The sequence below is a fragment of the Meriones unguiculatus genome, chromosome 2 (assembly GCF_030254825.1).
Source record: "Meriones unguiculatus strain TT.TT164.6M chromosome 2, Bangor_MerUng_6.1, whole genome shotgun sequence".
In the NCBI taxonomy this organism is placed as follows: Eukaryota; Metazoa; Chordata; class Mammalia; order Rodentia; family Muridae; genus Meriones; species Meriones unguiculatus.
In genome coordinates, this window is record NC_083350.1 from 142,909,785 (window position 1) to 142,923,455 (window position 13,671).

The 13,671-nt window shown below is 42.6% G+C and overlaps 1 protein-coding gene across 15 annotated transcripts in view; it reads left to right on the top strand.

Moving 5' to 3' along the window:
• The window catches only part of LOC132652461 (uncharacterized), a 607,788-nt gene that overhangs the window by 576,965 nt on the left and 17,152 nt on the right, over nt 1-13,671 (top strand). For 6 of the 15 annotated variants that reach the window (XR_009590060.1, XR_009590064.1, XR_009590070.1 and 3 more), the window contains 3 exons: nt 111-301; nt 2,431-2,626; nt 6,682-6,741. Coding sequence is in view for 2 of the 15 variants with exons in the window: in XM_060378220.1 (XP_060234203.1) it covers nt 111-301; nt 2,431-2,593 (354 nt within the window). In the remaining 13 variants the exon portion in view is untranslated. The other 9 variants (XR_009590071.1, XR_009590058.1, XM_060378220.1 and 6 more) reach the window with 6 other exon arrangements.

Sequence of the window (13,671 nt, forward strand, 5' to 3'; positions counted from 1 at the left end):
ATGAAAAGTGACCTTTTATCTTCTGAAGAGGATTTTACAACCAAAGAAGCTAACTGGCAGGTCTTGAGAATAAGGGACTTATCTTTTAATATTTTTTTTTTCTTTTTCAGATTGAACTTAGAAATTTTATTTTGCTCAAGACCCATTTAAGAGAATCTGATGTGTTGCTTTGGTCTGAGAGTTCAGACATGTCTTGCAAAACTAAGAAAGACCTCATTTTCCGTTTGCTGGGTCCTTCTATTTTGTCAGCCCTGGGCTCTATGAGAAGCTTGCCAAGAGGTCCCGGCGCTGGAAGGACCATGTGAGTTGTCTCAGACAATGGGTGGTACCATGGTTTTAGTGACTCACACAGCGGAGAACCACATTCTCTCTGGGAGATCTTAGCAACGTGTATTTGGTAACATAGCAAGGTCAGCTTGAGCTCTATCTGAGGCTTTTCCTTCTGTGACTATTCTGAGCAAAAGACAAGGAAAATTATTCCTGAAGTATATTTTGTTTTCTTTTAAAATTAAGATGAATTGGGCTGGAGAGATGGCTCAACGGTTAAGAGCACTTGGCTGCTCTTCCAGAGGTCCTGAGTTCAATTCCCAGCAACCACATGGTGGCTCATAACCATCTATATTGAGATCTGATGCCCTCTTCTGGCATGTAGGTGTACATGAAGATAGAGCATTCATATACATAAAATAAATAAAAAATATTTTAAAAATTAAGATGAATTAATTAATGGGACCTGTCTGTAGTTCTAGTCCTAGAGAGGATGAGGCAGGAGAATCTCAAGACTGAGGTAAGCCTGGTCCACACTGCAAGACTGTTTCAAAAACAAAACAAAAATCAAATAATCAGCTGGGCATGGTGGCATACACCTTTAACCTCAGGGTTTGGGAGACAGAGGCAAGTAGATCTCTGAACTCAGGGCCAGCCTGATCTACAGAGTGAGTTCCAGGTCAGCCAGGGCCACACAGAGAAACCCTGTGTCAAACAACCCATAGCAAAAAGAAAACAGATAACTTGTTTAAAAGATGACTTAGCCAGATGTGGTGGCACATGCCTTTAATCCCAGCACTTGAAAGGTAGAGGCAGGCAGATCTCTGTATGTTGTGGGGCATCCAAATGCTCATATCAAGTTCCGGAACACTCAGGGATACAGACTAGAGAAAACAGAAAGACCCCGTTTTAAAAACACCAAACACACACACACACACACACACACACACACGATTTAGTGGCTACACAGATTTATGTGCATTCTATTCCAGGAAGCCAGGGGTGATTATAAAACAGTAAAAGTAGGTCGCAGAAGAATGTGCATTCAAGAGCAGCTTAGAATACTTATCTGTCACTTCTGTATCATTTTTGGTGTGACAGTTACTACCTTTCGGTAATTCATCTTTTTGGGAAGGATTAGACTCAGTATGAAATGATACATACTTACTTCTTTTTTAAAATTTATTTTTATTTTTATTAATTACAATTTATTCACTTTGTAACTCTCCCCCCCCCCCCGTAGCTCCCTCCCTCCTCCCCTCCCAGTCTAACCCTCTCTCCCCTCCCATATACTATATTTACTTCTTTATTTATTTTGTGTAACAGGCTCTCCAATATTCCAAGCTGGCCTTGAACTCCCAATATAGCTGAGGACTGCCTTGATCTGGGAGTAAAGGTGGCGTTAATTCCAGGAGAAAGATGCTATATAGACCGAAGACTTTTTTGTTTTTGTTTTTGTTTTTAATCAGATAGCTGCCAATGCTTCTTTAAATGTCAGTCAGCTCTCCTGCTCCAGTGCTTGATGGGGTGTATGTAGGAATGTTCCTAGACACTGGCGCAAGTGAGTGGGCACAAGGCACACGTCAAGAGGTGGGGAGGGAGAGCCTTCCAGATTCCTCCGGTAAGGTGGCAGATGAGAAGACTGAGGGTGATCAGAACAACAACACCATTGAAAGTCCATGAAGTCATTTCCCAAAAAATAACCTCTCGGCCCTCTGGCTGTTTCATCCTTGCTAATGTTTCGTACAGCTGAGACTCGAACCAAGCATCTCACCAGTGTTAAACCCTCACCGCCAAATCTCACCCTTAGCCTTCCAAGCTGAAAAAAAATACTTATTACGATTTTCATTTAATTTCATGGCACATCTGGGAACTATTTTAAGGAACTTTGTGTTACAACCTGTGACCAAAAGGCAAGCAGCCTTTGTGTGCATTTGCGAGGAGGAATTTGAAACTGACTGTGTGAGTATTTGCGTTGCCCGGGACTTTATGGCAGGTCGAATTGGTAGAAATACGAAAGAGCATTTGATGATTTTCAAAGCTTCAGTATTCATTGTTCTAAAATAAAGTTGTTTTCTTTTTTAACCTCTGTGTATTCTTGGTTATGTGTAAAGTATTTCTAGAATGTTTTATTGTTTAAATTTTTTTTTTTTTTGTATCTAGGTGTTTTGTCTGCACATATGACTGTACCATGGGCATGCCTGGTGCCCATGAAGTCAGAGGATCCCCTGGGACTTCAGTTATGGACAGGAGTGAGCTGCCATGTGGGTATCGGGAATTGAACCTTGGTCCTCTGAAAGAACGGCCAGTGGTCTTAAGTGGATGAGCCACCCCTCCAGCTCTGAGTGCTGTCTTTGATGTATGTATTTTTTTTGTGAAGTCATTTGTTACAAGATAAGGTACGCAATGACAAGTCTTTTCCTTCTTTTCCTCGTTTTATTATTTCAGGGGAGTCACAATGGGGAATTTTCGCTCAAGAGGAAAAAGTACCCTGAGACCGTTTTTGAAGAAGAAAAAAAAATGTTTGTTTGTTTTTTTTTTTTTTTTTTAAGAGATTTCCTCCAATGGTGGAATATATGATGGGTCTTATTTCAAAGCTGATTATTCTCTGAGAGGAGCAGGGCAATATTACGATTTCAAAGACAGTTGCATTGTTTAAAAGGTTTGCTCATGCCTCATTCATGTATTGTCAGCAATATGAAAAAAAAAGGAGGAGGAGGAAAGAGAAAAAATTGACACACAACAAATATAAAAACAGTATCTGCTTCAAACATCAAACTTTGTGGTTTGAAAAACATCTTTTAGGACTTTATCAATATACAAAGTATAAACAAGTCAACGGCATCCTCTTCATTCTTTTAAAAGTTAACTGTGATACACAGCTCTGGGGGTAGGTTTTAACATATTTTTTCCTATTTTTTTCCTCCTCCATTCAGTAAGAAGGATAAGCCTTTAGAGTACTCAGTCACCGTGGTAACTGCCAAAAAAATTCTCCTGAAGTTTGAAGAGGTCAGCTCTTGGGGTCGACAACTCTGCCCTCTCTCTGAGCCCAAGCAATGCTCGTCCTGTGGTTGGAGTGTCAGGCCAGATCTGACCGTGGGAGGTGGTCCATTCCGGCTCTGATATAAATTTTTTGAGTCAGTTCATGGCCTAAACTCTCCAGGTGGCCTCCAAAATCAATTCTGACCTCCTGACCCTGTCTCACAGAGGCATAGCATGCACCCCAAGTAAGGATTTAGCTAGAGACGACAGCATTTGCCCAGTGTTATTGGGGACAGTATAAACACTTTACAAGGCAAGTGAGGCGTTGTCAGCCTCAGAAATCCTTAAAACTGGTGGAGCAAAGCAAAGAGCTCTGCTTTCCAGAGTTAGAAGTGTCAAAAATATCTGATTCAGATTCCCCGCCTGACTAAAGTCTGTTCTGTGTAAATCGTAAACCGAACATTGTTACTCTTTTATATACTTTGCTACAAATATGCAAAAAAATAGGCAGATCTGCAACAAACTAGACATAGCGTGGGTTTCATGTGGTAGAAAAAGAAAGCTAATTATTAAAATTCATTAATAAACAAAGAACTTGTAGCGTCGTTAGGTAGGAAAGGGTGCGCCTGTTTTGCAACGTTTCAAAAGGGGACTTTTGACACCCTCTCAGGACAAATCAGTGGGGATTGAAGACCCATTTTTTTTTCCCTTGCTACTTTGTAAAGCAAATAACTAACAGCCTCCATTTGGATACAAAGTAGTTAAAATTTGTAAATAAGGAAAGTAACATCACACAGCGCTAAAAAAGAAAAAGTGACAAAACCTAACTGTCTCCCAGCGGAGTTTCATATAGTCAATGGTTTAAGCTATCTAAAGACTGGGGAACAAAACTGCTGTGTATAAACCCTTTGCCATTCTGCACCCACGCATGCGTGCGCACGCATACACACACGTTTTTCAGAACGCACCACTCAAGTTTCACTTTTCCTGGGAGAGCAGGGGTGGGGCCGCTCACTGAAAGAAGTACAGAAGGGTTCTGCTTTGACCCTCCCCCCAACCCCCCAGCTTTCCCCTCATCCCTGTTTGCTATTTCCCCTTAGCCAGCTCTGCAAAAGGCAAGTCCCTTCCCCATAGGAAGCAGCTGCCATGCCTTTCCATCTGATTCTTTTATGAAAATGAGATTCTAAGTCTGGCTGAAAATCCTTTGGGGTGCAGGCTGAGAGGGGGTGGATGCTCTACACACACACACACACACACACACACACACATTTCCTGCTCTAAGGCCTGGGACTTACTTGGCTTCTCACTCCATTAAATCCCTATTATAAAACTTATCTCCACAAAGCCTATTATAGTATTCTGAGAACAAACTGGACCATGAATAACTTAGTTGGAAGTGTAGATTATTTTCTCCTGGAGAAGAGTTAGACATGACAACAGCTTAACTTAGAGAATAGTGATTAATCTTAAATAGATGGATTCAGAGCTTAATAAAGAGCACTTTTGGTGTTCCCCCTTTACACTCACAACCCACTTCATTGTCTTCCGCCTGTCCCAGTGATGCCGCTGTCCTCCAGCACAGCACAGGTCTGACAGGACAGTGTCCCTCCAGCTCTGGATCTGTGGAGGGCACTGTACTCAGATGTGTGTGGGATCTTGCATAAGTCAATTTCCCAATTAAATACAGTTATTAGTTTTTTGTTTTTTGTTTTTTTTTTTCATGGAGTCTATCCATGGTGGTGTATCCTTGAGTCACGGCACTCCAGACGTGGAAGGCAGGCAGATCTGTGAGTTTGAGGCAAGTCTGGCTTATGCAGTGAGTTCCAGGATAGCAAAACCCTGTCTCAAAAAAGGAAAGAAAGAAAAGCTTTGGTTGTATTTACGGAACGTACTATAACTTACAGAATATTTTTTTTACATTTAAATTAAAGATGTATGTATGTGTGGATGCATTTCTCTCTCTCTCTCTCTCTGTGTGTGTGTGTGTGTGTGTGTGTGCAAGTGTCTGGGCAGGTCCGTGTCGTGCAACATAGAGAAGTTAGAGAACCACCCGTAGAAGCTATTTCTCTCCACCGTGTGGACCCCAGGAGTATTTGTATTGTGAGACTCAGCAGCCATCATCTTGACTTACAGAGCCATCTTGCTGGCCCTGGAATACCTTTTCACTCCTAGTTTTGTTTGAGCCCTAAAATGACATTAGGAAAATGCCAACATGAATCTTGTCTGGTGATAGCAAGTTGTGCTTAAATGGGGCATTAGCTCAGTGTATTATTGTTCTTTTAATTTATTTCTATTGTTACTTTAGACAGGGTCTCGTGTACTCCAGGTTGGCTTTGAACTCACTAAAGATGACCTTGGACTCCTCCTCTACTTTTGCTTCTCAAGCTTTGAGGCATTTGCATTTGTCACCACACCTGCTTTCTGAGGTGCTAGAGGTAGAAGCAGGGCTTCTGTGTACAGGACAAACAGGCACGCTATCAGCCGAGCCCCAGCCAGCAACATAGATTATATAGTTCAAGTGATTAGCATGCAGAAAATGTGCTTTTTATAATCCTGTGTTTTCTGTTCCTCGATATCAACATTTTGTATTAAAGAGTAGTAAAGTTTTTGTATCTAGACTAAAAAGAAAAAAAAAGTTGGAAGACAAGTGCTGATAGTAAAATTATGCTGATGGCATAATTAAAGAAAGATGTGGTCAGGGGTACATTGTAAGTCCCAGCAAAGAAGAGAGAAGCTAAATAAAGAGGAGGAGTACATAGGGAATCCCTGAGTTAATTTTTAAAAAAGACTTTATTCAGTACATGATTTCTTTCCTCCCCCTCCTCCTCCTCCTCCTCCTCCTCCTTCTCCTCCTCCTCCTCCTCCTCCTCCTCCTCCTCCTCCTCCTCTTCCCCCCCCCTTCTTCTTCTGAAATGGGGTTTCTCTACCTGGCCTTGGCTGTCCTGGAACTCTTTAGGTAGACCAGACTGACCTTGACCTCAGATTCACCTGTCTCTGCCTCCGCCCATGCTGGGATTTAAGGTGTGTGCTATCACTACACATGTTGTATGTGATTTTTATTTTTATTTTTTTTTGGGGGGGGTTTCAAGACAGGGTTTTCTTGTTTTAGCTTTGGCTGTCCTGGAACTTGCTCTGTAGATAAGGCTGGCCTCAAAGTCACAGAAATCCACCTGCCTCTGCCTCCCTGAGTGCTAGGATTAAAGGTGTGTGCCGACAATGCCCACCCAGCTAATTAAATATTTTCGTAGATTGATTAATTAAGACACACTCTCACTTTGTATCCCTCACTGGCCTCAAACTCAGTATATAGAGACCATGCTGGCCTCCAATTCCCAGAGACTTTCCTGCTTCTGTGAATTGAGCTCTTGCTTTGAGAGCTCAAGACAGTTTTGTATAATGAAATCACTACATGAATTTTTCTTTCCCCTCCAGTTCTGATCAAACTCAGGCCTTAATCCTGCTACACAAGAATTTTTACCTCTGTGCCCTTTGGTAAGTTTTGTTTTTTCCTTTCTTTCTTTTCTTTTTTTTTTGAGACAAGGTCTCATATAGCCTAGGCTGACCTAAAACTTCTGTGTCCCAACAATTCACTATTTAGCCATGTTTAACCTTAAATTTCTGATCCTTCTGCCTGCTTCACAGGCTTCTGGTTTAATCTGGGGCTGGAAATAAAACCCAGAGTTTAGTTCTTGATAGACAAGTACCTTCCTTCCTCACTGAGCCATGCTCAGCCCTTCCGTTTTTATGGACCGCTGTCTTTTAATATCTTGGCAAGATTGAAAAACAAAATCATTTACTACTTTTGTTCTTCTTGAGGCTTTATTCCTCATTTTTAAAAAGTTTGCAGTGCCCTGCATGATGACACATGGCTTTAATCCAGCACTTGGGACACAGATGAATTCTAGGACAGCCTGGTCTATATATGTGAGGTCCTGTATAAACAAACAAACGAACAAACAAATGAGTTAATAGAATAAAAAGGGGTGGCGGTGCTTGCAAAATGCTACAAGGGTCATATGTTTTGTTTACTTGTGTTAAATTAGCCCTTGTGTTAATGTAGCGGTGATACAAGCCCTTAATCCCAGCACTCTGGAGGGAGAGGCAGGCAGATCTCTGAGTTCAAGACCAGCCTGGTTTACAGAGCGAGCTCCAGGAGAGCCAGGGCTACACAGGGAAATCCTGCCTTGAAAAACAAAACAAAAACAATAATAACAAAATAAAGACAAACAAAATGATGCCAAGGTTTGCTCCATTTTAGTTTGTTTACCTGCCCAGGGGGTCATATAGAGACAAAATTTCTGTAACCCAAGTTGGCACCTCATTATTTACAGCCCAACTGATTGTAGAACTCTTGATCTTGACTTTTGCACCTACCAAGTGCTGGGGTCACAGGCCTGTACTACCATGCCTCGCCTTAGGCATTTTATATTTTATTTGTTTGTCTAAGATGGGGTTTCTATCTGTAATCAAGATGACCTTGAGCTCAGTCCTATCTTCCTGCTTCTGTTTTCTCACTGCTGGGATCACAGACCTGTGTGAACTTTAAAAAAGAGAGGAAAAAAATACACGTATGTAAGAGGGGTGCATCTCAGTGGTAGAGCGCTTGTCTGGCATGCTGGAGACCCTGCTTTCATAAGTCAAGAAAGCTTCCTGCCCCAGGGAAATGACAACAAGAAACAAACGAAATACAGGGCAGCTTGTGTTCTGGGGCTAGAGTGCACAACAAAATCTCCCTTTCAGTTTAACAAGTCTGAGAACCCTCAGAATGCCCAAACTCCAGTCCTCAGTTGGCAGTCAGTGTCACAAATCTTGCCAATTTCCTTCTGATACCTTTATAATCTTCCCAAGTTAATTTTAGGAATCAACTCTGAAAAGAAAGTAACCCACTTGCTATATAGGATTTTGTTTTGTTTTGTTTTGTTTTTTAAGACAGAGTTTGTCTGTGTTGCTTTATCTGTCCTAGACTCCCTTTGTACACCAGGCTGGCCTTGAACTCACAGAGATCTATCTGCCACTGCCTCACTGAGTGCTGGGATTAAAAGCATGCACGGCCATGCTCACTTTATATAACATAAATTTTTTAAGATTATAATTTAATTATACCATTTCTCCTCCTCTTTCCTTTCTCTAAACCCTTCATACATCTCTCTCTTTTCTCTTTCAAATTCATGGCCTCTTTTCTCACTATTGGTTATTGCAAGTATATATGTATATACATATATTCATATATGTGCATTTTTTTTCCTAAAAATAGAATGTTGCCTCTATATAATTATACTTGTATGCATATGTTCAGGGCTGACTACTTGGCAACTGGACAACCAGTCGGTGTGCTCTTCCCTTGGGTGGACCACACTCTCTCTCCCAGCTTTCTTCGGGTGCCTATAGTTCTTTGTGTTGGGTTGAGGCCTCATGGGCTTTTTTCCTCTGTTTGGCATGCTCACTGGTGTCGTTCTTATTCAGCTCAGGTTTGGGTAGCCATGTTGGTGAGCCTTTATGGGTGTAGTTTCTGAGGTTACTGGGAGATTCAATCCAACAGCAAACTCCTGGTTCTCTGGCTCTTACACTCTTCATTATATAGCATTTGCACGTAAATAATTAACAATACTTTCTGTGCTCCCTGGTGGAGAAAATTGGATTGGATCTCAGAGTCTTCCATCCAGTGCCCTGTGAGTATCAGACACACACCTCATCTTCCAGCAAGATCTTCAAGGGGGGATGGTTCCTTTTGAGCCTCTCCCCACTCCCCACCTTGTTTCGCTTCTTGGGACAGGATGTCCTGCAGCTCAGGCTGGCCTTGAACTCGGTATGTAGCCAAGGCTAACTTGGAACTTGTTTTCTTTCTGCCTCTACCTCTCAAGTGCTGGGATCATGAACACTCATCCACCACTGTGCCTGATGCAGATACAGTAAAAGACAAGAGAAGCAGAGAATTAAAGCCTCATAAACATGGTCCAGAAGCTTCAGAACTGTCCTGTCATCATCAAGATAGTCAATGAATTCAAGGGATTTGGGTGAAGTAGAATGAGATGTGAGGAAAAGGTTATTTTCATGGGTGCCAATTTTCTTACTGTGAAATATCTTTTTCCTTCTTTCTTTTCATCCTTCCTTCCTCCTTCCTTCCTTCCTTCCTTCCTTCCTTCCTTCCTTCCTTCCTTCCTTCCTTCGAGGTGAAGTCTTATCTAGCTCAGGCTGGTCTATCGAGTGCACTGTGTAGAGGCTGACTTGAACCGAAGTTGCTCCTGCCTCTGTCTTGCACTTCCTCTGCTGTAATTACAGGCATGCATTACCACACCCAGCTCTGACCATGACATCTTAAGTCAGTAGAAACTAACTCACAGCTAAAGTCTGAGATTCTCTCAAATAGAAGCATGTTGAACTGTGTTTCAGCACCAACTCAAAATGTCTGAGGCTAACAGTGAAGATGAGCTACAGGTCTTGGGAAGGTACAGGAAACACACCTCCTGTCCCATAGCTGATTAAGAAAGAGAGAGCACTGGGGAAGGTCTGGAAGTATGTTTAAGGTCAATGCAACTTGCTCGGCTCAGAGTCTCATGGTATGGCTGGGCCCTATGAGGTTTTTACTAACAGGCTACTTCCAGTCAGGAGACAAATGTTTTTGAGGACTCAGAGAGCAAGGTGTTACGTAGGTTCTATTTATTTAATTATGTTATTTATTTACTTACCTATTTATGTTTTTTCAAGACAGGGTTTCTCATTTCTCTGTGTATCCCTGGCTGTTCTGGACTCACTTTGTAGACCAGGCTGGTCTGGACTCACAGCAATCTGCCTGCCTCTGCCTTCCTGAGTAGTGGGATTAAAGGCATGTATCACCACACTCAATATGTAGGTTCTATTTAGAAACAAAAACAAACAAAAAACAGCTACAATAACAAGGGGAAGGTCACATCTCCTACACTCAGAAATATTAACAAAGGGGTATTTAGGTCTCAGTCCAAAGCAAATCAATTATTTAGGCCTCAGTACCTACTTAAGGGCTAATTGTTTTTAAAGCTTGTCTTAAAAATTACAACTACTGTACATTAGGAATGCCCAGTACCATAATTTTGAACTTGATTATGACCCAGAGAACAATTCAGACATTTCAAGAAGCATGCTTGAATGTGACATGTGGAATAATAAGAGAGAGAGAGTTTTATCAATTCTCCAGAAGGATGTATCTCGGAAAGGTTGAGGTACGGCTGTAACCATAAATAGAAGGATAGATAGACAGAGATGGATGATAGACACAGAGATATGTAAACACATAGAAGTGGTAGATATATAGATGATAGACAAGTATTTATAGAACATCAATAGGGAGATGACAGGTGCTAGATAAGATATAGCTGATTAATATATGATAGATATCAGTAGATGCACAAAAGAATGGTGACTAGATGAGGAGATAAGCAGATAGAGAGATGGATAGAAAAGAAACAGAAGAGAGATAAATAAAGTGGATGGTGGAGGGCGGACACGATGGTATATGCCTTTATTTCTAACACCCTAGAAGCAGAGAGAAGTGGATCCCTGTGAAATCAAGACAGAGTGAGTTCCGGGCCCTGTCTCAAATAAGTAAGTAAATAAGACCTTATTGCATAGATGCTCTTACTTTGCAATGTTTCAGGGAGACTGTCTAATACAGAACTGATGATTCAGGGACATCAGTTTCATTCCTTGGTTGGTCTTATCATTTAGGGATTTTGTTGTTGTTGTTTTTACTGTTCATATCTTTGAGGGCTCGATGCATGGCATCTTTCCTTTTAATTTTAATGCTGCCTCCCCTGCCCCCCGTCCCCTCCCTGGAAATAGGATCTGCATGCTTTGAGCTCTCAAACTTTTGCCGCTTGCCTGAAATGGGTCTGTAAAGGTCTGGAGTATTCCAGATTGGTCTTGAATACACTACCCAGTGAAGCTGGCCTTGAACTCAACTCACGGCCCTCCTGCCTCCACTCCCTGAATACTAGGGTTATAGACAGGGACTGTGATGTCTAGCTTTCACTCGGTGGTTCTTTGCATTTATTTTATTATTATTGTGTGTGATGTATATGCAGACATGCGTAGAGGTCAGAGGACAACTTTGTGGAGACAGTTCTGTCTCTCCACTCTCATGTGGGTTCCAGGGCTAGAGTTCACACAGGGACTGTGTGTCCAGCATTTACCTTTTGGGAATTGCCTCTTACTCTCTCTTTTTTTTGGGAGTGGTGTGGGAGGGGGTTGGACACCAAGTACATATAGAAGGCTGAGGAGGTCAGAAAAAAAGCATAAGATCCCCTAGAGCTAGAGTTGGTGGTGGTTGTAAGCCACATGTGGCAAAGAGCTTTTTTTTTTTTTTTTTTGAGACAAGAGTTCTCTGTGTAGCTGGCTGTCCTGGAACTAGCTGTATACACCACCAGGCTGGCCTTGAACTCACACAGATCTGGGATTAAATGTGTGTGCCACCATCCCAGGCCAGAAAGAGCTTTAAACTGCTGGGCCATCTCTCCTTGACTGCGTCACTGCTGTGTAACATCTTAGTGAGTCTGCATCAGAGCCTGGCTCGTTCTGCCGATGGTCAGTTAGGGTGTTTCCAGCCAAAGCAACTGGCAGTATTTTACCGTAGCATGCGAAAGAAGTGACATGACCAAGATAGGTGCAGATAGGTGAGGTGATCATTTTATGAACGATCAAAGTGAGACTCGTGGAAATGTGTAAATCGCTGAAGATCAGGCACTGGGTAAGTAACAGGACTCAGGAGTACATTAGGTAACATAGGGCTTAAAATGTCCCCAAGTTCCCTGGCCCTCGTCTTACCATAAGGCATCCTGCTTCCTAAATAAGCAGCCCACAGTCACCTGTCAAAGCCCTTCCTGGGGACCAAGCAGAGAGACAGACCAGCACTGCTAAAAAGAGGAAGTGAAGTGAGATGCCACTGTTACGGGCTGACACGGTTTGAAAGCAGCCTCAACCATCCTGCTGGGGAGCTTGGAGGATGTCTGAAGAACTTTGGCCTTGTTGTGTAGCATCTGCAGTCTAACCAGGCTCTGCTACTGATACCTGCTCACCAGGGGGGTGGGGAGTGGGCTTGGGAAACCCTGAGCTGGCAGATGCTTCAGCTCAGGAGCCTGAGGCCAGCCTGCACAATGAAGTAAGTAAGACCCTGTTGCTAAAACACAACAAAAAACAAATATTGAACTGTTCTCTACCTTGAAGTTCTGTATCTCCATCACACTCTACCAAATAATGCAAAGGCAATCAAAACTTCAGTAACTACAAGTGTCTATAAAAGCCAACTGTAGTTGTTTTCATTTTGCTTTGTTTGGAACAGGTTCTCACTGTGTAACCCTGACTGACCTGGAACTCACTCTGTAGACCAGGCTGACCTCAGACTCGCAGACATCCGCCTGCTTTCTGCCTCCCCAAAAGTGCTGGGATTAAAGGTGTGCACCACCACACCGGAGAAAACCAGCTGTGGTGATGTTCAGTTTTTGTGCTCTTTCTGGTTTATTTATAACGTGGTAAGCTCTGAGGTGAGTATGGTCCTCTCTCTAGACGATGACCTCAAATGCATATGGACTCTGTGGGAATCTGTGTTCCTCTTTTCATTAATTCATTAATTAATTTACTTTATACCTCAATCAGAATTTTCCTCCTCTTCTCTCCTCCCTGTCCCTCCCTCGCACTTTCTTTCCCCTATGCCCTCTCTCCTCAGAGAAGGGAAGACCTCTGATGATTATCAACCCATCTTGGTGTATCAAGTTGTAGTAGGCCTGGGCACATCTTTTCCTAATCGAGGCTAGACAGGCAGCCCAGGTTGGAAGAAGGGATCCAAAGGCAGGCAACAGAGTCAGACAGCACCTGCTCCTGCTGCCAGAGATCCCACATGAGGAGCAAGCTACACAGCTGTTACATATGTGTGTGTGGCCTAGGTCTGGTCCATGGATGTTCTCTGGTTGGTAGTTCAGTGTCTGTGAGCCCCTGTGAGCATAGGTTATTTGATTCTGTAGGTTTTCTTGTGGTTTCCTTGACCCCTCTGGCTCCTTCAATCCTTCCTCCCCTCTTCCATAATGATTCCCCAAGCTCCACCTATTGTTCGGCTATGGGTCTCTGCATCTGTTTTCCTCAGCTGCTGGGTGAAGCCACTCAGATGATAGTTATGCTGGCCTCCTGTCTGCAAGTATCGCAGAATATTTTATTCATAGTGCCACAGGTGGGTTCTCTCTTAGGCCATGAGACTCAAGGTAGGCCAGTCATTGGTTTTGGCTTTTTCTTCACTTTCTGCTCCCTCTTTATCTCTGCAGCTTTCATAGGCAGAAAAAACAAACAAAAAAAAAAAAACATAAAAACTGCGTGTCAAAGGTTTTGTGGCTGGGTTGATACCCTCATCCCTCCATTGGAAGTCTTGCCTGGGTGCAGGAGGTGACCATCTCATGTTCCATA